Source organism: Lynx rufus, unplaced genomic scaffold (genome assembly GCF_022079265.1).
Source record: "Lynx rufus isolate CCGP_SWC_20201006 ecotype Redwood Valley unplaced genomic scaffold, mLynRuf1.p SCAF_3, whole genome shotgun sequence".
NCBI lineage: Eukaryota > Metazoa > Chordata > Mammalia > Carnivora > Felidae > Lynx > Lynx rufus.
This window is the reverse complement of record NW_025814845.1, coordinates 18080514-18105260: the sequence shown is the minus strand read 5'-3', so window position 1 is coordinate 18105260 and position 24747 is coordinate 18080514. Positions and strand designations below refer to the sequence as shown.

Sequence of the window (24747 nt, the reverse complement as noted above, 5' to 3'; positions counted from 1 at the left end):
ATTAAAGTACAACAGTTCAGCGTAACTGAATACATCATCACATACACTGTGGTACATGTTAACTTTCTATGGATACAGGTGAGCGATCAGAAGTCTAGAAACTGTGGCACAGTGCACAGTACAAAACGAACTCCTGCACGTGTCGCACAGCTTTTGCAGTGTGTGCGGATCAAGATCCCAAAGACACGCAACCTTCTCTGGCTTCACAGGAAATGAAAACCACCACTTCACATAATCAGAGAGACACCAAGCAAAAAATATTAAAGAACCAAGCATAAGCGCCACCCCTTCAGGAGGGAAAAAAAAAGAATCTCAATCTTAACTCGAGACAGTGCACGTGAAAAGACTGAGAAGTTAACAGAATCAAATTCGTGAACTTCCTCACAGTCACAGCATTACTGAATGTGCGCCCGCCTCCCCAACAAAAACCCTTTGTAAAAAGAACCAACAGAGTTTTCAATCTAAGTTTCATCCTCTTCCCTCTCTGTGTTCCTTCCAATCGGCAGCTAAACAAGTCCAGCCTACTTCACTTTCAAAAGCTCCATCACAACACACACAGCGTCCCTCACACCAAGTTCACAGCCGTCACTCCTGAAAGAGTTGTCTCCGTGCCCTCACCCATGACAATCCCCAGTACAGACCCCACTGCACTGAAACTGTTCTGGTCAAGGTCTTTGAAGTCTTACATCTGGTGAACACTTGGATTTACAGCATTTGCCCTCTTTCCAATTTGACACAAGTGACTAGTTTCCCTCCTTCTGAAAGTACTCTTTTCATTTTTGTGACATTACACTGCCCAGGTTTCTGTCTCTTGCATTAGTCTCCTTTCACTGGTTTCTACATCTCTACTGATTCCTTAAATGTTGGTGCTCACCAGCAGTTCATCTCTGCTTAACACCAACTCCCAAGGAACGTTGTGCCCACGCCCAAGGTTATAATTACCATCTAACAGCCTTCAGGTGTGTATCTCCAACCTGGCCCTCTCTCCTGAGCTCCAGGAACCACAGACATAACACATATACATACCTGGCCGCCAGATGTCCTCATCTGGCTCTCCTACAAGGGCCTCAAACTAAACACACTCAAAACCAGCAACTTCTCCCCCTCAACACTAACTCAACTCCTCTACTGTGCCATTTATCTCTGTGCCATCCCATCTAACAAATGGCACCACTACCCTGCCTCTGACAAGTATAAAGCACCAGAATTTTTTTCCTTGACAAATTTTTGATAGCTCCAAAGTTGAGATCTACCATAACTGTATCTACTCTTACTACTTGCCCCAACCAGTTCCATTAAAGATGGAAAGCCCAGCCCTATCTTTCCAAAAGGCAACCTGTCTTCACCAATCTCCAAAATGTCAGTGGCTTTCAGATGCCATTAAGAAATGACTTCAAAGCAAACAAACATTTATTGCTATTGAGTAAATATAGCCTACAAATGCAAAGTCCTTAGACTCTTAATAGTTGACTATGGTTTTGAAATTTCAGGAGCATAAGCATACATGCAAATCTCCAATACACGTGTGCAAGAGTTTTTAAATTTACAAACAGAAAGAAAACAGACGTGTTAAAAAGGGATAAGATGGGGCGCCTGGGTGGCTCAGTCGGTTGAGCGGCCGACTTCGGCTCAGGTCATGATCTCGCGGTCCGTGAGTTCGAGCCCCGCGTCAGGCTCTGGGCTGACAGCTCGGAGCCTGGAGCCTGTTTCAGATTCTGTGTCTCCCTCTCTCTGACCCTCCCCCATTCATGCTCTGTCTCTCTCTGTCTCAAAAATAAATAAACATTAAAAAAAATTTTTTTAAATAAATAAAAAAAATAAAAAGGGATAAAATAATCCCATTAGTAACAAGTAAAATGTCCACATAAGCTTCACATTAGAGCTGAAAAAAGATGTGATCTTGTAATTGTAAGCTCCTGCACCATTGTATCCTCTGGAAATCTTCCTCATACACAATGGAAACCTATCCTTAATCCTAACAGAAACTACCAATGCCTCAAAGCACTGGATGGGCTGATCATCTGACCAGACAGAAATGAAAACAGCACACTAATGTCAGAGCTAATGAAAGTCAAAAAGTGGAAGAGGTAGCTAAGGAATCCCTGACAGGACAGCTGAGGCATTACTAGCCACTACCGATTGCTCTAACACAAACAGATTACCTTCCCCAGGAGCGTGGGAACTATATACACTTCCAACTTTTACAAGTTCTCAAATTCACTAAGTCATTTTATCATCTACATCATATTCTATTACCAGGTGTGATCTTTCAAAAGGTGTGATTAGGAAATCATCCAACATAAACATCAACCTCAATAGGCACTGTTAGGGACTAGAGCTAGGAAAGCCATCTGTTCGATGGAAAGAATATTTCTACTCCCCTAGTGATTACAGCTATCAGTGACAACTGTGAAATCCCAAGAGAAGACATTTTAACTGCCTTAAAACTAATTATTCATATAAAACTGGCCAAGAAATTAAGTGTTACACAGAGGGCTCTCTAACCCCCTAATATGTTTTGGCTAATTATTCCATTGGTAGTCTACATCTGCTCTGCTAAAACTTGGTTATGAATCAGAGGTAACTCACCGGAAATGCTTTTATAGCTACAAGTGACTATAGATAGTAAGTACAATTCACAAAAATTGTTATTTTTCAATGGGCATAAAATCCTCTTGAAAACATGTCCCATACAATAAAGAGATTACTGTCAAAGTTTAAAATTTACTACTAGGAGGAATGAGACTAAATTTAACAGAAAAAAAAAAGTCAATTTTAACAACTTATTTTTTTATATCCTCAATACTCAACAATTTATGATGAAGAAGCATGTTAAGTACTGTCTACAAAAGCAAAGTGAATCTGGGGCGCCTGGTGGCTCAGTCAGTTAAGCATCCATCTTCGGTGCAGAGCACGTTCTCACAGTTCGTGGGTTGGAGTCCCGCATCGGGCTCTGTGCAGACAGTGGAGAGCCTGCTTCAGATTCTGTCTCTCCCTCTCTCCCCCTCCCTCACTGGTGTTCTCTTTCTCTCTCTCTCAAAAATAAGTAAACATTTGAAAAAAAAAAAAAGTAAAGTGAATCTATTATGATGATTTAAATACATAAATACAGACATTTGCAATTCTATATTCTAAGACATTCAGAAATACTGGTCATAATTCCACATACACAGTGGTGGGGTTTTTTTGGCCATGGATCCTCATTTGTTCCAACTATCACTTTTCCACCCTTCCTTTTTTTTTAAAGAGACATTTTCTAGAATTCTTTTGAGAAATATATCTCCTAGATATTTTGATAGAAAAAAACCACAGCTCCTCAATATTCCTTGTAGCTCAGCTCTAGATGTGGTATTTCGTATCTTGGAGTAAAACTACTTTTAGTAACTTAGAGTTAACTATTTGAACCTGTTCAATAACATGTTAAAACCATATTCTTTTGAAATAAAAATGAATAAATGCGCTGTACCTAAAACTATTGATATGCATGAGCTAATCATACCAAATAGAAAATATTTAGGTCCAAACAGCCCAACACTTAATAGTTTTAGACAGCAGACACAGGTTAAGTATCATTCACAAGAGCTATTATACACAGTAGTTGCTGAGAGTAAAAATATTCGATGACAGAAACTAGGTCCACAGAACATCGTAGTATTACAATTTACCTTTACATATATCCAAATAATACATATAGAGAAAGAATCATCAAAGAGGTCAAGCAAAATATTCCAAATTCCTTCAGCCACAGGAAAGAGCAGTAGCAGAAATGACTCCAAAGATTACCAGAACAGAAACACTTTCTCAGTCTGTACTATCCTAACTCACCCCCCTCAAAACACATTTACCCTTAGGGATTCACAAATAACAAACACAGAATTCATTTCAACTGTGGCTACAATTTGTGAGCAGCCTTTCATTGCTCCATAAAGGCTCATCATTGTAGATGCTCATCAGTTTTTAAGCCACATCCACAGCTGCTGTCTTAGAAAAACAACATTTGCAGCAAAAACTTTAAAATTACATTTATAAAACAGTTTGACATAAAACAAAATCAAAAGTACTCCAGTGTAATACAAAAAAAACCAAACGTATCTAGAGCACCAAAAACACGTGACTCAAGTCATTCTTAATAGTACTACCTTTCATTTACACAGTATAAGAATTATTTTCTAAGTTCTCTGACACGTATAATATCCTGTTTAACTTACAGCTTAAATCACAGGTATTAATAACACACACAAACAAAAGGGGAAGCAGAGCATCAAATTAGTTGGTAGTAGTGAAAAGAATGTGTTTCGTGACCTTCAGCCTGTGTTCTTTCCACAACCTTTCTTCCAAAATCATACACTGAAATGCAGAGACCAAAATCCCACATAAACCAAATTCCTGTTGAACTTCATCCTCCTGCCTCAGATCTTCACTCTGGCTGGAGTTAGGGAAGGGGCTCTTCTATTCAGTGAGCACACCCAATCCTGTAGATGGAGGACTAAAGGTTATTAATCTCAAATTTGAGGAGGAGGGTGTGGACAGGAAGAGTGCCCAGTAGCATCATCACATACTAGATTCCACAATCCTTAGTGACAGGAGTCTGAATTTCAACTCTTCCACCAACTAGCAGGTAAACCTGGGTTAAATTTGTATCAAACACGACTGCTACTTTCCCCACCAGACAATGGCAAAAGCTAAATTTAACAACAGATCTCAAGGCTACTGAGCATCACATTCAGATAACAGATTACATTTAAAACACATTAGATGAATCTGTATTAATACCAGGAAGCCCCTTAGGAATGCCTGGATGGTTCAGTTGGTTAAGCATCCAACTCTTGATTTGGGCTCAGGTCATGATCTCACAGGAGTGAGATCAAGCCCCACATCAGGTTCTGCACTGGGAGTAGAACCTGCTTAAATTCTCCCTCTCTCTTTCTCTCCCCCTACCCTGCTTGCGTGTTCTCTCCCTCAAAATACACAAATATTTTTTAAAAACCTTGATAACATACGGTAGTAGAAGTAGGGTTTTAAATCAGTGAGAAAACGACAGAGCATTCAAAAAGTGATGTTGCTAGAACACTTCATCGGTTCATTCATTCAACAAATACTTACTGAGTACCTTCTATGTACCAAGCACTCTATTTTAGTAGGGCAGAGAAACACAAAATCAAAAGGCAAATAATACATAGTTAGAAATTGATATATGTGAGTGAGAAAAATAAAACAGGAAGGAGTACAGAGTGTGGGATAAAAAGCAGGATAAATGTGGTAAAATGAGAACGTACTAGAGACCAAGAAAAAGGTGCCAGCAAGGTGGAAAACCAAGAGTGTGGTATCCTACAAGCCAAATGAAAAAAAAAAATGTGTGAGCAAGAAAGGAGTGATCTAAGATATCAAATGTTCATCAACTCAGATAACATCTGAAAAAACTGACCACTACAATAACCTGCAGGGTAACTGGTAACTGGAGAGGAGCAGGTTTGCTGGAGTGGTGGAGATAAAAGCCTGGCTGAAGTTGCTTTAGGGAGAATGAAGAGTAACTGGAGATAGAAGAACTCTCCACAGGAAGTTTGTTGCAAAGGGCAAAAGAGAAATAGAGGACTAAAGCAGAGTCCAGAAAAATAACAGCATGTTTGTATACTGTCAAGCATGTTTCAGCAGAAAGGAAAAAAACTGAGACCAGAGACAGGGGAGGCTAGCTGGCTATCCAATGTTCTAGAGTAGCCGAGAAGAGATGGGACCTTGTGCACAAATAGAGGGCCTGCCCTTCCTTAAAGAGTTCTCACAGTGTTTTACAAACTCCAACTGGCACCAGAACCACCTGGAGGGAAACAGACTGCTGGACTCCTCACCTCCAGAGCTTCAGACATAGGTCTGGGGTAGAGTGTGAAAGAATGTGCATTTCTTACAAGTTCCCAGATTATCCCATTGCTGCTGGTCCAAAGACCTCATTTTAAGAGCCACAACCCTTTAAAACAGAAGACAAAAAAATGAGTATATGAAAACAAGGCTGTACATTTGGTTATACATTTGGAAAAAATAAGGTCAGCCTCTACATCACATAACACAGCAAAAAAACCAACCAACCAAACAACCAAACAAAAACGTCCCAGAAAGGTTAAAGGGATAAACTGTAAAAGGGCATTTATAAGAAAAACATAAGAATGCCTTCATAATCTTAGGGGTGAGGAAGACAAGCAAAACACAAAGCAAAAGGACAAACTACAAACTGGATTACGTAAAAATTTTTAAACCATTTAAGACAATAAGTAAGTAAAATTGAATGACAAATGGAAATCTGTGACAAAATACATAAAGTTGACAGAAAGTATCATCTAAAAAATAAAAACTTGTTACACAAAATAAGAAAAAGACACATTCCGTAAGAATACAGTTATAGTCAAATCTATATCAATGGCAGAGGCAGAAGTAAAGCTGTGTGAACTTGAATTAAATTACTAAATTCCTGACCCTCAGACTTATCTATAAAATGGAGATACCATCTCCCTCACAACGTAGTTGAGGACTCAGCAGATATTCAACAAAATGTCAACTCCCTAAAACTTCTTAATGTTTGCTAAACTATTGACACGTAATAAACAGAATGTCAGCATTTCCACTTTAAAAGAAAAAGTTGAAAACTATACTCCCAGTTGTTCACAGTAGTTAATTTCCTGGTGGAAGACTACCATGGCTGACTTTCCATGACATATTTAAATAACTTTTGAATTTCTTATATGAGTGATTTTTCCAACACAAAAAATAATCAAGGTAACTGTTTACAGATGACATTAATTAACCCTTAAGAAAAACTTCCACATCAACACAGTCACTTCCTTGAAATAATTAGAAAAACAAGCTAAAATGAGATGAAAAAATAAATCAACTGCACATCTAAGCCTCCATGTTAATTTAAATCCTAATGTAACTTAAGATATTTAATTGACCAACTGACAACTTTCAGGAATTGCACCCTGGAAACTAGGCTTATGTCAGTGATATGTATCGTCTAGGTAAAATCCTATATGGAAAAGTATTTCCCCTATATTGGGGTGGGGGGGAAGGCCAGGATGAAAACTTCCTAAAACTTCTTAATGTTTGCTAAACTATTGACTTTGACTATTGACTATTGATGAACTATTGTTTATCAATAATTAGGAAAGAATCTTTGAAAGCTACAGCTACCAAGTTCATTTTTTAAACATTATAATAGTGAACTGGCAACTCCCACTAATTCAGTGCGATCCATTTAATCAAATAATGGCACTCATTATAAGCTGTAAGTAAATTACTAAAACTCACTACTACCTCTGGAATGCTGAAATGGATTTAATTCACTTCCTTCACATTTGAATAAGCACAGATGACAGACACAACACACTTAATGAATTCCACAGTCAAGAGAATGATACTGCCTTGAAATACACACTAGAGGGGCGCCTGGGTGGCGCAGTCGGTTAAGCGTCCGACTTCAGCCAGGTCACGATCTCGCGGTCCGGGAGTTCGAGCCCCGCGTCGGGCTCTGGGCTGATGGCTCAGAGCCTGGAGCCTGTTTCCGATTCTGTGTCTCCCTCTCTCTCTGCCCCTCCCCCGTTCATGCTCTGTCTCTCTCTGTCCCAAAAATAAATAAACGTTAAAAAAAAAAAAAAAAAGAAATACACACTAGAAAACTCACTGTATGAAAATCATCAGGCTCACAAATGAGCCTATCTTTCACTATAAAATTTCAAGTTGTGGCCTCCTTCCCTATATGACCATCTTCTTTTTCTCAATCTCCTCTTCTGTCCTTCCATTTTCTCTAACAGCAGCTTTGGAAACAACCAGCTGCAATTTAGTGCAAGTGGCAGAACTAAGATGCTAGAGAGGCGAGAGGCGAGAGGCAGAGGCTGGGCTGGGCCAGGGGTAACTGAACCAAGACAGTTCTTGAGGAGGGATGGCTAAAGCACACTGGGTGAGAAGTGTGCATTGAGAAGAAATGTGTTCTAAAAGAGGCCACCCTGGTCAATCAGAAATACAAGATAAAGAACACAAGCAGCATCAAGAAGGAAGACAGCAGAGGAGGTAAGAACGGCAGGCTCAGAGCTGACCATTTATTTTGTTTTGTTTATTTCTGAGAGAGTGCAAGCAGGGGAGGAGCAGAGAGAGGAGGACAGAAGATCTGAAGCAGACTCTGAGCTGACATCACAGTGTCCCATGTGGGGTTCAAACTCCCGAACTGTGGGATCATGATCTAAGTCAGAGTCAGAGTCACCCAGGTGCCCCAGAGCTGACCGTTTATTAAGCAACACTGGCAGTATCACTCCAACCAGGCTCGGAGATGAGAGATTTGTATTCTTGGTCGAAGACCGCACTCACAGAAAGAAAAAGAAAGCAAAGTGCATGTAACATTAAAAGGTAGCTGAATGGGGATGCCTGGGTGGCTCAGTCAGTTGAGCATCCAACTCTGGCTCAGGTCATGATCTCACGGTTCTTGAGTTCAAGCCCCGTGTCAGGCTCCGTGCTGACAGCTCTGAGCCTGGAGCCTGCTTGGGATTCTGTGTCTCGGTCCCTCTCTGCCCCTCCCCCACTTGCACGCTTGCTCGCGCTCTCTCTCTCTCTAAAATAAACATTAATTTTTTTTTAAAAGTTAAGTTAAAATATTTTTTTTAAAAACGGAGCTGAGTGGTACAAATTGAAGAGAGTAAAAGACCAGCACAAGTCTCTCCCCAAAAAGCATGCTAGAACTAGTCTCACCTCATTCATTGAATGTGTCTCAGCCATTAGCCAACTGGAAATTATTCAGTCCATCTGTGCCTACGTTTAAATGAGTGGTGACTTTAGAACATATGATTAGCAAGATCTTTTCCAGCTCTGAAGTTTCCTGAATGGCATGGATTTAATAATCTGTAACATTTGTCACACAAGATATAATTACATTCTATGGTATGTTACAGGAAGAATATAATATACCAAAAATAAATAAGAATACAGAATCACAGTCTAGTATCCTTACAAACCACACTTCATCATCTTTCATTAAGTCCAATAAGAAGCAAATTCCCAAAGTCTCCTCCTTTAACCTTAGAAACTATAGCCTAAACTCTAACCACCAAGCTTCACTGTCAATACATTTGGAGATGGAGAGTTTGGTCACTTGTGGCATTTCACTGAGCCTCTCCTTTCAGCTTTTTTCTAGAGGACATGTTGAAATGGCATTATGCTTTTTCTATTTTTCAACACTATGGGTTTTCAGTTTGCTAATGTTTCGTATTCTACTTCAAAAAGTATGGTCCAGAAATGGCAGAAAGCTGAACATAATCCAGGAGGTCAAGTTTCTCCACGGGTTTTTCATAGACCAACTATGCTGCATGTCAGCCTTATCACTTAGACTAAGTGCCACCTAGTGGCAAGCGTTATATATAATTAAATCCATTCAAGTCCTATTCATCCAGCACGTAACATTCTAGCTGATAACAGCTATACCATAATTATACAAGATAAGTAAAATATTGATCCTGTCTTTATGGAGCTCGCTGACAAATCAGAGAGAGAGGGAGGGATACTCGAAACAGATCTATTCATGTAACGCAGAAAGATGTTAAATGTTACCAAAGTATACAAAATTGTTACAGAAATAAGCAAAAGTAAGTATTCAGCAGTTATTTAAAAGCTAAAGGAAACAAAACACTATCAGGCAGATTCTCCTGTACCTGCTTACATCACTCAGACTTTCCTACTTCCAGTTGCTTTACCCAAGTTTCAATCATTCCATTTTTTCCTCCCCACTCTCCTTTCCACCCTTGCCCACTCTCCATCTTATCCTTTCAATTCTCCAGAGAGGGGGAAGAGAAGGACGTATTTATTGAGTCCACCTACTACTCCCAGAACTGAGCTAGGCATTTTATATCCCATATCTCATTTAATCTTCACAACAATACCATGAAGTATTATCTTCTCCAATTTTTCAGACAACGGCAAGACAGATTAAGTGAATGCTCATAGCCATAGATCTACAGTGCACGGATTCCAAAGCTTCCTATACCATCCTGTCTCAAAAAGAGCTGCTTTGTTCTTTCCACTGATAAGCCTACTACCATCAAGATCAGACCCTGATTATATTTCTCTTTTGGTCTCCATCCATCCCATTCTATTCTACAGATTACACCCAGCCACACCTCTTCAAAAACGTTCAAGCCTTCCTGCCCCCATCCCTGATTGATATCCAAATCCTTAACTTAGCACTCAAGGTCCTCCAAGAAGACCCAAACACTCTTCCAGTTTGATTTCCTAACACCCCCCCATCAACTCTCACCTCTTCTATGAACTCTCCTCCAATTAAGATAATCATTCACACCTCTGTGTTCCCACCATTATACATGTTACAGTACTTATAATTTCCCTTATTATAACTCTGTTTGCTTTCCACTAAATCATAAGCTTCACCGGACTTCTTTTTAAGACCAATACATGGCAGTCATACCTATTACGTGCTCAACAACTGTTTAAAACATTATTTCTGCAGTTACACTGAAGAACCACCAAAGCGTGGTTACACTCATTTCCCTGAACCACCCTCCCCACCCCTTCATGACGGGGAACCTCAATGTTTCCACTTCCTCCAGTTGGTATATGGATCAGAAGCTTTGTACAGAACTATATAATTTTTTGAGCGAAAAATTTTCTCAGACTCAAACCAAAAGTTAAATGAATTGAAAAAGTATGCTGGAAACTGTGGAGATAATAAAAAGTTCAGTGGTTGCCAGGAGTTAGGGTTGGGGGGGGAATGAGGAGGCAGAACACAGAGGATTTTTAGGGCAATGAAACTACTGTAGGATACCACACCGGGAGATACATTTACATTTGTTCAAACCCAAAGAAGTTTAAGGTAAACTACAGACACAGATAATAACGTGTTGATGTAAGTTTTTTTTTAATGTTTATTTTTTGAGAAAGAAACAGAGACAGAGAGTGAGCGGAGGAGGGGCAGAGAGAGAGAGAGGGAGACAGACTCTGAAGCAGGCTCCATGCTCCAAGCTGTCAGCACAGAGCCCAACACGGGGCTTGAACTCACGAAACATGAGATCATGAACTCAGCCAAAGTCGGACGCTCAACCAACGGAGCCACCCAGGTGCCCCGTAAGTTTATCAATTACAACAAATCTACCACTATGCTGGGGGGTGTTGATAATGAAGGAGGCTATTTATGTACAGGGGCAGGGAGAACATGGGTTATCTCTGTACCTTCCCCTCAATATTGCTGTGAACCTAAAACTGCTCTAAAAAATAAGGTCCGTAAAAAAAATAAAATAAAAACAAGGTATGCTAGCAAAATAAGATAAGATCTTAGTGGGTCTGCAGTTTTCCAATGAGGGAACAAATACCCTTCCTTCAATTATGCAAACCAGCCTAAAGCTACTATGTTCTGTCTGGAGCAAGACTAGTTCCAAAATAAATTGTTCATAATGATAAAGAAAAAAACCCACAACACTAGTTCTATACTTTATGTTATAAAACTGCAGTATTAGTTACCTTATAATCTTTGTCACACTAATAAAAAATAACAGGATTTCATAAAGTGAGCAATGTTTTTCCTGGTTATATAAACGTTTTATGAGAAATACACTCTTATTCATTTATAATTCTATCATCTGATTAATAATGCACAGAAGACACATTAGCTCTAAGGCCAAGTTAAAACTATCAAATATAGGAAAGGAAGCATGGATGAGGAGTTAAAAAGAGGCAATTTGATTTTCTAGCATATTGTAGCTCACATCCAACAGGTGCAGCATTTTCATCTCAAGGCTTTTGCAACTTAGGATACCTAAGAAACAGTGGTTTCTATACTGTTTTGTAAACTTAAAATAGTGCAGATATTTCCAAGACTGCCATGAACATAACCAATCTGACTAAAAAACTGTCGTGCTTATCATTATATACTGTCTCAGCATAACAAACCTACACAAATATTTATGCAGATCGGTAATTACTACCAATTATACAACCCAAGCCACAATGCCTCTAATGCTTGCTTTTCCTCAGAAGCATGTTCAGGAAACACATTATCTTTTTCATACCACTAGGATATCATTTCATTCCCTGAAGCAGAAAAAGGCCTAATGAGGCATAAGTGACACCATGATATTGTGCCAGGCCTAAGGGGCATCCAGAACTGTGGGCAGGGTGTATGAAAGATGGTAGCAGTTGGGCATTCAACATTCCTACATTATTATTACCACTTTCCAAGCAGAGAGGAAAGTAGTAACAAGGAGACCCCAAAAGTTGGGGGTGACTTAATGGCAACATCCATGGTCAAGCAGTAATTTACCAAATATGTCTGCTCAAAATGCCAAAATACATATTTCAAGGGCTGCGGTCCACTGCACTAAATACACTGCTGCCTTCCTAAAACATGACCCACAAACCACAGGTTACAAAATAAAAAGCCCATCTTGAACCCTGCCTATGAAAGGTTACCAGAAGAAACCAATTGTTACAACTAAAATATTTGTATACAGTGCTTTACTCTTTACAAATCACTTAAACATACATGTTTTTATTTGAATTTTACAATTTCACATATTTGACCTTACTTGACAGCCACGATACCCGTCAGATAAATAAAACAAAATTATCATTCCCTTTTATATAGAGGTAGAACATGAAGCTTGGAGAAATCATAGGTAATTTGTCCACAATTCCTGAGGCTTCCTGAAGATTATCAAGTTATTATTTCATTCAGTGGCATGGATCTCCCCCCGCCCCCCCCCCCACACACCCAAAAAAGCAGTCCACAGAGTCTTAAGTTTCAACATACATCCCCATGCATCTAAGGACTTAAAACATTAAAAAATAATAGAACCTTCTGAGAAACACTCGCCAATCATGCAAAAAACAAAATGTGAAATTTAAGCTTGTCAGTTTTGCACAAACAATACAGTATAATCCAAAAGGAGATTCTAAGATTTTACTACAATGTTCTCATAGGCTATGAGACTGCCTGTAGCTGAAAATATCAATTCCTTTGGGTACCTCAGCAACTAAATTCCCTACAGAATCAATACATTCTCTGTATATATCAAATTCTGCCTACAGGAACCAGTTTGCAACAAGGTTTCAAAGTACGAGTCATTTGTTCAAAAAAACCTTTTTACTGAGTCCCTATCATGTACTGGCCACTCTTTTGGGTATAAGAATATATAAATGACCACACACACACACACACACACACACACAGTATCTGTCACCAGATAACTATAAGCCTTTGAGTGTGACAATTACAACTCAGCATGACACAAGAGAATTATACTGACTCCTTTAAGAACACATGGAAGAGGCAAGGAGGCTAGCCTGCTAGATCCTGGTAGACCATCCTCAGACTCATGTCTTGAATAATACCCCAATACCAGCACTTTTCATGCACATTAAATTGCTAAATCCATCCAGGAAACTACAGATTCTTAAATACAGCTGGAGCACTGATTATGAAGGGAAATATCAACAGTTCAGATGGAGACAAAGTAAATGAAATAGTCAGAGGACCCTATATGCCACACTAACATTTTTTAAGCACCTGCTATGTGCCAAACATCCTACTAAATGTGTTTTCTTGCGTTTAATCCTCACATCCCACTGAACGAAAAATAATTATCTTACAATTGATGGAAAAGGCAAGGAAAGTTAGATCACTTTACAATGTTACAGAGGTGTGAAGAGGCAGAGACAGAACTGGAATCCAGTTCAGATTAAATTCTAAACGTGAACTGCAACTCTCTACTCCACTGCCTCTTTAATGAAGACTGCTAGGGGGAGCCATTGAAAGGTTTTTAAACTAAGAAATGAAGTGATCAGATTTGCTCTTTAGACGGTGTGGAACCTGGATGAAGGAGTAGAGTCTACAAACAAAAAGGAAGCTGCCAACGTTTATAGTAATCCAGGTGAGAAAGGAGAACAAGAATTGTGGCAGTAGGAGTGAAGGAGACAGATTCAAGAGATTTTTCAGGAGAGAAAAGTTTCAGTTGTAAGTGACTAAATGTGAAGAGTTAGTGTGAGAGAGGAATCCAGAAACCTAGCTTGGGGAACTTAGCTGGGACATGTTATCATCTACCTGGAACAGAGAAGCAACAGTTTTCGTGTGTTCAGTATCTACTGAGCATCTCCCAAATGTGAAACTCTCCTCGACCGAGGGCCAACCCTGAAATTTATGGTCCTGGTTGTTAGAAAATATTCTTTAGAGCAAATAACAAAGCTTTGAAAACTATAAGGTATACTGAAAATCAGTCATTACTATGAACAAATTTGACCTACAGTCTAGTAAAAACATTTTGTGCTACCATTAAAAAATATATATTGCCACATGCATAAAATAAAAACTTGAAAAAATATTACCACATGCAGAAAACAAATCAATAGAGGGAAAACATCCCACAACTTTACAACATATCATTAGGAGTTTGAGCGATTTTCAGTTTCTTATACAACACACACGTCACCTGTAATTTGTTATACTTAACCGTCTCCATCTAAGCCTATAGGGGGAAAAATGTATTGGTTTTATTTACCCAAGCTATAATGCATATTTTCATTTTTTTTCATCCCACTATCACCGTTGCAACTTGCCAAGAACTTCGTTCATAACCTCCTACTTGACTTCCTGTAAAATATGACCTACTTCACATCAGCTTATTTTGGTAACAATTCCTAGACTTTACTACACCTTTTATCCAAGGATGCTCTCTGCAAATCCTACGGCACAGCAATCCTGTGCAGATGTGGCAAGTTATTACAATTCCCATTTTACTACATAGTTAGGAAATTGGCCCAGGGGAAGTAGAGTAACTTGGAAATAATCATAAAGCCAGATGCCAAGAATAACAACTTTTAGTCAATCCATGAGAAAATACTGCCCCTAGTTGAAATAACATGAAATTTAGTATTAGGAGGAAGCAAAAAATGTTTTAAAGCCACATCCTAGGTTTTTAAATTTTATTTTTAAAATGACCCAATACTAGAATTAAGATTTGTGAGAACTTTCAAACACACCATTTTTTCCCTAACACCTTATCCATCCAGAGTGCCAAAGATTATTTAATAAATTACAGCTGGCAAGAATGCCCCCCCCCCCACAAACCATTTTTTACCTTACCCCTTTAAAAGACATTGATAGAAATCTGTTATTGGACAATTGGTAACTTTTTAACAACCTAACTGCTTAAAATCTGATACCTAGAAGCATATGTTAAAATAGATCTGGAAAGTGAGCACTTTATATTTTTTTCCCTGAAAACACACTCTGCAGACCGACTTAAAATATGCATGGACAATAAATTTAAAGCTTTTATAGTAATAATCAGAATGAAAGTTTCCCAACCACAACCCATCCCGTATGTTTCTAAATATGCTGTTTTTGATATAATTTAGTAAAAGCAACATTTTATTTGATCACAAAATAAAACTCTTATTCAATTCAGAAACAAAAAACAATTTGTGAAAGTAGTTTTTATGATGTTTGTGTGATCATTCTTACACGTACAAGTCAGAACAAAATACCTCCCATTATTACACCATATTTATACTTTGCTTACTGTCAGAAAAAGCGCACTCAAGATTTTACCTGCAACAGAATGGTTATGCACAAAGAACAAGTATGGGAGACAAATGATTACTGGTAAAATCCACTCATGGAACCCAGACTGAAAACAAAGTTTCACAAAACCCTCACGTATCAATTATGAAACGTCATTTTCCATTAATTAAAATTCAAACTACTAATTCTAATCACAGCCTTAAAAAAAAAAAAAAAGATTTCTACTGCACCAACATTCCCCACACTAAATCTTGTACATCCTCTACTAAGCATCACTTTACGTGGATTTTTAGTTTACAAAGGAAATGACACTCCAAATGATTTTGTGGGTAACACAACTTCTAAAAATAGTGATCAACTAGTAGGGGGAAAAAACTTGTGAACAGTATATTCAGTCTAGTAATCCTGGTAAATCAAAAACTTCTTATCCCCAGCACCAGAATATTCAGGCTATTTAAATACACCACACCAACTCTCCCCCACCCCCACACACAACGCCCAGTTTTTACATTACCATAACAAAAAGCACTCTGAACAATTTAAAGCTCCTTTAACATTAGAAGTGACTTTACCTAAGACTATTACTTAAATGTCTTTTAATTGCATTTGATTAATGCATTCCACGAAGATTCTAGAAGCAGTATTCATCAACCAGAAACTGCACTCTTAAGCGTGTTCCTCACTTCAACTCCAAGATGGGACAGAAGGGTTGTCACAAATCTACAGAGCAAAAACATACAAGTATAAACTATCTAAAGATTAAGAAAAAGTAAACCATTTATATCAAATTCCCAAGCAGGATGCCTCCCTTTTTCCTTAGGCAGGAGTTACTGGTAAAATAAACTCTAGAACTAGAGTCTAGAAAATGCTGACATTTTCAATCCGAATACTCACAAGTCCTTTAACATCAAAATTCACTCTACTACTGTTCACGTACAAAATGAATACTCAGTGTGGATATCTGAAACTAGTCTCACACACCAGCAGGAAAAGGATACCTCGCACCTCTTCTAACCGTCCTACAATACCCTCAGGTAACCCAGAGGCAAAGCTACGACAGCTGCCCTTGGCCTAGGCCGTCAGAAACAGCCTAAGAGCGGGCGGTGGAGGGGGCGGGGGGAGCAATAACCAAGAGACCAGATCTTTTTCCAGGGCTACTGTTTCCAAGCAAAACAACCAGGGCCCAAAGAGACCGCGAAGAGAACTGGAGACACTGTAATCCCGAGAGAAAGGTGGGGGGGGAGGGGGGGTTGTGCACGTAATCCCAAGAGAAAAGGGTGCTGAGCGCCGAGGAGGAAACTAAGTATCCCCATGCATCTTTAAGACCCACAGAAACAACAACAAACCGTAGGGTCTGTCTGCTCGCAGGAGCACCAGATGGAGTCCCCGAGGCTGAGACAGTTCAGCCGACATACTCCGTGGGTAGTGGATAAATCAACCGATGATGAGAGGGAAAGGGGGATGCCAAGCGAATAAGCCACTGGATGGGGGAGACAAAGACTCTGGGGGTGATCAAGTGCCAAACGGAAAGGTGAGAGGAAAACAAGTGAGAAAACGGAAGAAAAATTAAAAGGCAGAAATCTGGTGCCTGGGCTATGGCAGGTCACGGAGCTACCGAGTAGAGAAGGGCACAACAAAGGGGCACGGGAGGAAGGACAGCTGAGATGAGGAGATGGAAAAGGGATGCGGGGCGCGACGGGTCGGACAAAGCGCCCAAGGCGGTGAAACAAAGGGCCGGGGGTAGAGAGTCGCGGGGGGCAGCGGGGAAAGACAAAGCGCCCGGGGCCGGGGGCACCGGCCGGGCGAGGAGGCGGCGACCGCCCGGAGGAACAAAGCTGCGCGGGGCCGGGAAGCAGGGCCCGCGGGCGGCGGCGCGAGAGGCGCGCGACGGGCACGGCGGGCACGGCGCCCGCGGGCCCCGCGCGCCCGGCTCCACTCACGCCCGCACCCGCCGGCGTCGCCGCCGCCGCCGCCGCCCGCCCTCACGCGCGAGAGCCCGAGCCACGGCGGCGCAGAGCGGGGAGCGCACGGCCACACGCCGCGGCCGCCGCCGCGCTCGACGCACGCGACGCCGCCCCCGCGGCCCCGGACGCCAAGCGCGCCGCGGCCCCCGAACACGCTGCCCGCCACGGGCTGCGAGACGCCCGCAACTTTCCCGATTCCCAGCGCTCCGATTCCCCCAGACTTACCCTGTCACAACAGGCGCCATCTTCCACAAACTCTCGCCAAAACTCCAACCCTCGCGAGATTCCCCCTGACGCCTTCCCTGGTCCCTCTCCCCCGCCCCTTCCCTTTTCCCTCACTCCTCAATTCCACCCAGCCCCCGCGCTTCTTTTCCCCTCGCAGCCGCCGCGAAGAGCCAGACGCCTCGCGCCGCCCGCGGAGTAGGGGAGCCTGCTCGCTGCCTTCCCTGGAAACCTACCCAAGCGATGGAGCATGCGCAGGCGGCTCCTCCGCGGGCGAGCCCTCAGTGTGGTCCATGGGGAGCGCTCCGGTTATCCGGGTTTTGGGACGCGCCCTGAGGGACGTACGTGGAGACTGAGGAAAACCGGAGGGGATTACAACGGGGACGGGGAATGGAGGGGTCAGGAGGCGGGGCCGAGGGGAAGGGAGGAGGGGTCCTGGGAAAATCTGCCGCGTTTCACAGGCCTAGATGAAACACCTCCTCAAATGGGTGTTTTCCAAGTGGCTTCCCGCTCACTCTGGTTCCCAGCCCTTTTCATTCATTCAGACGTTCATTGGACGCCTCCCTTATGCTAATGTCAGCGTTAGATGCTGGAGCTACGGAGATGCCTGGAGTTCTGCGAGTGACAAACCTAGAACCGTCTTCGCTCATTGGGTCCCCCGTGCTAGCGCATAGACAGACAAGTTACAACGTGGGCTGGCCCTCCAGAGCTCTGTAAATGGAAAACTTTTGCAGTTCAGCTCTGTGGACTTAACTTTCTTCTCCTTGGGTGTGAAACGAGGTCAGGCCAAGGCCTCTGGCAAAGACACCCCTCATGTCCACCTCTCTCACGCTTGTTAGGGCTCTGCGCAGTTTTCTCCAGAAGTGAAAACTGCGTTGGAATTGAGAGCCAACACTCCCCCACCCCGCACTCAAACCAGGGGTGCCGCTGGGGCGCAGATTGGCTTGCTGTGTGAGCCTTTTTAGCACCTGATCGCAGTCCCCAGCCGTGTGTGAACGCAGGGGTAACGGGGGCAGACCCTGCCCAGGTCCTCCCGTGGGCCTGGCAGAGTGAAGGACGCTGGTCGCTGCCCGAAACGTACTTCAGGCAACCTAACCCTGGAAACACCGGAGCCAACTTGGTCCGTCTGGGCATTTACTAGGAGGAAGAAGGGCCTGAATCCTGACCCCTTCTTCCTACCTGCAACATCCCTTTCTCCACCTCCAACCCACCGCCACCCCCACCCCCACCCCCGCCAGCCTTGCCCTTTCAATTCCTAGAGATTCCCAGATCGGGCACTGCCTCCTGTAGGGAGCCCCAAAACCCGGAGAACTGGAATCCGCTGCCGGAGACCTGCTGAAGGCGCTGCAGGATTGGCGCGGCACGCGCGAGCGGCACTGCGCATGTGCCCAATGCGGGCAGCCCAGTCTCACGCTACACCTCCTTCCCACCGCCTTCCACTACTCAACTCAGACACAACACGGGCCGTGGGAAATTTCCTAAACCTCGCGAGAACGCGCCCACTGTTGCCTATGCTTTCGCCCCCAAATCTCGCGGAGCCCAGGCGGGACAGGTGTTTGTCTAGTGCAGCTCCAGGCGCTGTTCGTGCCGCGCGTGCCCGGGCGGCGGGCGGGGTGGGAAGGGAGCGGCTCGCCGCGGAGGCGGGGCGGGTGGGCGCGTGGCGGGGAGCGCGGGGCTGAAGGCCGCTGGGAGGGGGCACGACGTGTTGCACACACACGCCGCGTGACACTTTGTGGAAGAAGAATGGGTGGCGGGGTGGGCGGGCTGTAAAGCAAGAAGGGGAAGCCAGGAGATTAGAAACTCCTCTTGGTGCTTTTGGTAAGAGGTCAGACTGTAGGGCAGGAGGAGCCCCAGGCCGATCCCCCGGGGAGGTTTCCTGTCGCCTTCCTCGAGCCGGGTACTTTCCTAAAATGTGTTTGACGCCGCACCCCCGGCCTCCGGGAGCTGACGGCCCCCACTGTCGGGTTTGAGTCATGCCTCTGAGTCACCTAGTCTGGCCACCACTTTACTTGGTTTAAAACAAGTTCAGATTTCCTTAGCTACTCTCTTCTAGCAATTGGTTGTTTTCTTTCTGATCTACCCGCTGGCCTCGCGAGTTGGGTAGGGAAAGAATACTGCTCTCTGCGCTTCTGCACTGTCGCCCGCCTCGCATTCAAGGACACAATTTAAAATTTTCTTTCCCCTGATTTCTTCCTAGCTTTTCGAAGTAATTCCTATATATCAGTTTCTGTTCTTGTGGGTTTTCCTTTCCTTCCACTAATAAGAGTTAAACTGTTGGCTTTGCTTTCCTTTACCTTTCTATTTGCTGAAATATTCATTCCATTTTAGGTATTGTTTCATCAGATGCTTTAGCGATGACTGGTTTCAGCGTATCCCTTCTTTTGAATTATTGGACCAGTGAATTCGTGGTTACATTCTTCAATCAGGCGCGTTTCATATTGTCCTGGTGTGGTTTCTGTACCAGCTTAGCAGGGCATTCTCAGGAACTGGTGGCTTAGTGACATCACGGACCGGCAATTAGTTTTGATTCAGGTAGAATTGAGTTTTGATTTTTGGAGGACAGTGAGTCCTCTGATAGAGGCTCACGTTCTGCTTGTTACGTAGTGGACAAGGAATCAAGTTTTTGAGTTGTTTGCAGGATTTTTAGTTATGTGTGATGATGTGTGTGCGCGCATTTTCCTATCCCTTTGATTAAATATTTCACAGAGAAAAAGCTGTAAGAATATTTAATACTATAGCTCAGTGCAAGTCATATTTGGAACGGGATAGCTCAGGACAAGGACAATGCCCATGGGCAGATTCGTTGGAGCCTTCATTCCAAGAAGGCATTTCAGTCGTGGTCTAGTCCAGGCCATTAACTTAATTTGGAATCATGGCCATCTGAGAGTCCCAGCCACAGAAAGCCACGGTAACCATAAGCCAAGTCACAAATCATCTTCACCCTAAAACATGCACTGCCTACATTCTTTCCCCATTTCAGTAAGTGACAACTCCAGCCTCCCACTTCTCTAAGCCAAAAACCTTGGAATCATTCTTGCCTCCTTTTCCTCCCACATCCAACATCCAGTCTAACCAAATCATGCCAGCCATTCCTACAAAATAGACCCACAGTCCAAATACTCCCACACCTCCATGGCTACCAACCCGGTGTGACCCATCTCCTTCCTCGCCTTGTTTCTAGAAAGTCTCCTAAGTGGTTCTCCCTTCTTCCATTCTTGCCTCCCGCCCCCAGTCTGTTGTCAATAGAGCATTCAGAGCAACCCTCTGGAGCTCTTTATGGTTTTCCCATTTCACTATAAGGATTTATGCCGTCTGACCTGCTACCCAAATCCCCTGATGTCGCTGACCTCACCTCTTCCTCTTGCCTTTGCTCACTGAGCTCTAACCAGCAGTCTGACTTGCTGTTCCAGGACATACCGGGCACACTATCAACTGCTTTTGGTCTTTCCTTCAGATACCTTGTTCATTTTTTTCTACCGCTTTCAAACCTTTGCTGAAACGTCACCTTCTCAGCGAGCCCTTCCCTGACCACCCTTCACAAAAGTGACTCCTCGTACTCTCTAGTCCCTTCTTTATTTTTTCCCAAAGCACTTATAACTTAACATACCACATATCATACCTGTGTGTTGTGTTTCCTCTCTGCCTTCTCTCGTTATTCTGTAACATTAATAATGACAGGGACTTTTGTCTATTCGTTGTTTAAACCCAAGCCACTAGAACAACGTCTGGTGCGTGATAGTCGCTCAGTGTGTATTTACAGAATGAACAGTATGTCTTCTCTACAGCAGAGGAGAAATGATTCTAGAAGCTCACTAAGCCTCCTAGGGTTGAAAACAGTATTGGGGTTAGACCAACAAGAAATACCCCAGTGCCAGCCTGCCTGGGGACAAGAGATCCTATAGAGTAATCATCTGTGTTGACTTACTGCAAAAAAAATTTCTTGTTCCTGGGCTAGGCCTTTGATGAATCTACACTTATTCAAAGGGTTTCCTTTATTCATTTTAGAACCCAGGAAAGAAAACACTACTGGAAGGATATTAAGAAACAGGTACTGGGGCGCCTGGGTGGCGCAGTCGGTTAAGCGTCCGACTTCAGCCAGGTCACGATCTCGCGGTCCGTGAGTTCGAGCCCCGCGTCAGGCTCTGGGCTGATGGCTCAGAGCCTGGAGCCTGTTTCCGATTCTGTGTCTCCCTCTCTCTCTGCCCCTCCCCCGTTCATGCTCTGTCTCTCTCTGTCTCAAAAATAAATAAAACGTTGAAAAAAAATAAAAAATAAATTAAAAAAAAAAAGAAACAGGTATTTACGTATGTTGCTAATGGGAGTGAAAATACGTATAATCTTTATGAAACCATTTTATACAACTTGTAAATCTGTTAATACTGTTAACCTGTTAATCCTACAGTTGCATTTCTGGAAATCTAGACTACAAATATACTCACACATGTATGAAATTACCTATATATTGCAGCATTATTGATGGTAGAGAATACTGGTAACAACCTAAATGTCAATCAAGAGGTGTCTTATTAAAAAAAAAAAAATGGGGGCACCTGGGCAGCTCAGTCCATTATGCATCTGACTTTGGATCATGATCTCACGGTTCGTGAGTTCCAGCCCTGCATCAGGCTCTGTGCTGACAGCTCAGAGCCTGAATCCTGCTTCAGATTCTGTGTCTCCCTCTCTCTCTGCCCCTCCCCTTCTCATGCTCTGCCTCTCTCTCTCAAAAATAAATAAAGTTAAATATATACCTGAAACTAACACTGTATGTTAACTATACTGGACTTAAAATTTAAAACTTAATTTAAAAATCATGATATATTCAGGGCACATGGATGGCTCATTCGGTTGAGCGTCCGACTCTTGATTTCAGCTCAGGTCATGAGCTCACAATTTCATGGGTTCCAGCCTCGTGTTGGGTTCTGCACTGACAGCGTGGAGGAGCCTGCTTAACATTCTCTCCCTCTCTCTGCCCCTCCCCTGCTCACACTGTCTCTCTCAAAATAAATAAACTTAAAACAAAAACAAAAAACCCAGGCACCTGGGTGGCTCAGTCAATTGAGCACCCGACTTCGGCTCAGGTCACGATCTCATGGTTCGTGGGTTTGAGCCCCACATCGGGCTCTGTGCTGACAACTCAGAGCCTGGAGCCTGCTTTAGATTCTGTGTCTCCCACTCTCTCTCTGTCTGTCACCCCTTGCACTCTGTCTCTCTTTCAAAAATAAACATTTTTTTTTTTAAATCATGATATGTTCATAGAATTGAAGAGTATGCATCTGTTAATAAGCCCAGGCTGCTTTTCATGTACTTATATGGAGCTATCACAAAGTTTAGACTACAAGATACAAAACAGTATTCGATAAATACATACCTTTTGCTTCTATGTATCTAAAATGGCTCTGGAATAGAAACTGTAACAATGCCTGCACAGCATAAGGGATTCAACCGTTGGAGGATGTAGGCAAGAAGAGGACTTATCTCACAGTCTACTGTCTTGGATACTTTGACTTTTTTTTTTTTAATGCTTTGTTTTTTTTCTTTTTGTTTTTTTTTAATTTTTGAGAGTGCGAGCAAGGTAGGGGCAGAGAGGGAGACTCAAAATCCAAAGCAGGCTCCAGGCTCTGAGCCGTCAGCACAAAGCCCAACTCTGGGCTCGAACTCACAAACTGTGAGACAATGACCTGAGCTGCAGTTGGACGCTTAACCGACTGAGCCACTCAGGCACCCTGGATATTTTGAGTTTGGTACCAAGTGCATATATTGCCGACTCAAAATATAAAACATTAAAAAGGGGGGAGAGAAAAGGGAAAAAATGTGCGAGAATAAAAATAATTGACCAAAGAAAATTATTTCCCTTCTGTTTGTTATTTTCTAAATTTTTTAATTTATTTATTTTAAGAGAGAGAAGGGGGGAGAGAGAGAGAGAGAGGGAATGAGTGGGGGAGGGGGGGGGGAGAGAGAGAGAGAGACAGAGAGAATCCCAAGCAGGCTCTGCTCTGCACTGCCAGGCTCGAACCCACAGACTGTGAGATATGACCTGAGCCAAAACCAAGAGTTGGACGCTTAACCAACTGAGCCACCCAGGCACCCCCAAAATTAGTTACTAATAGAAGTTATGTACGTGACCTACCATCCCAGTAGAATTAACTGCAGAACGGTCAGTATTTCACTCCAGCCATCGGGCAGCCCTGAACTCATAAGCAAACCCATTCACACAGCAAGTTTAGAGTCCCTACCATCCACGTCAGACATCATCTTTGGTGGTTTAAAAAGCTGGATAATGCAGAGACCTCAGGGGACTCCCTGGCCAACAGAGTACACAGACTGGTTGCTGTGTAATTCTAGGACAGATGTAGTTTAGAGGCATTGGAGTACAATGGAGGAAGCACCTAAGTCTTGACTGATGGACCCTGGGAAACCTCGCAGAGATGACTATTGAACTGACTCTTGATGGAGGGGAGTTCAGAAGACAATCAGAGGAGGAAGAAACATGAGAGGCACAGGAAACAACATGTTCAGGCTCTGAGGTGTGAAAAAGCATCTTGTACTCAGGGGAACTCCAGGTGGGGGGGTCGGTGCATGTAGAAGCAGGGGGGAGGCATCCTAAACAGGGTCAGAAGAAGGACCTGCAGAAAGGTCCTCAAAACTTGGCATCGGCATCAGCTGCGTCCCACTCCCTAAGACTCTAAATGAGTTCATCTGGGCTGAAGCCCGCAAACAGGCATTTCTAGCAGGCTGGTCAGGGATTCTGATGCAAATTGTTCATGAGCCAAATTTTGAGAATCTTTGTTGTAGGGAGTAGATGTAGTCTTTATTCAAGAGGTTCACGTTTGGGGGCACCTGGGTGGCTCAGTCGGTTGGGCATCCGACTTCGGCTCAGGTCAAAAAACAATAAACAATATTTAATATGAAAAGGCATGAGTTTGGGAGCCCCCGAGTGTATATCCAATAGGTATGTGAAGCAGTTAGTGGCAGTGACATAAGCACATTCATGAAAGGGGCATGTTT

The 24747-nt window shown here is 42.8% G+C and overlaps 1 protein-coding gene across 5 annotated transcripts in view; it reads right to left on the bottom strand.

Moving 5' to 3' along the window:
• Positions 1-18124, bottom strand: part of RBPJ (recombination signal binding protein for immunoglobulin kappa J region) — a 101960-nt gene extending 83836 nt beyond the window's left edge. The window contains exon 1 of one of the 5 annotated variants that reach the window (XM_047091653.1): positions 17979-18124. In XM_047091653.1, the coding sequence (XP_046947609.1) occupies positions 17979-18037 (59 nt within the window). In that variant the 5' untranslated portion in view covers positions 18038-18124. Of the gene's footprint in view, positions 1-16902; positions 17265-17745; positions 17826-17978 lie in introns of those variants that run through there. The other 4 variants (XM_047091652.1, XM_047091646.1, XM_047091647.1 and 1 more) reach the window with 4 other exon arrangements.
• Between the last annotated feature and the right edge of the window lie 6623 nt (positions 18125-24747).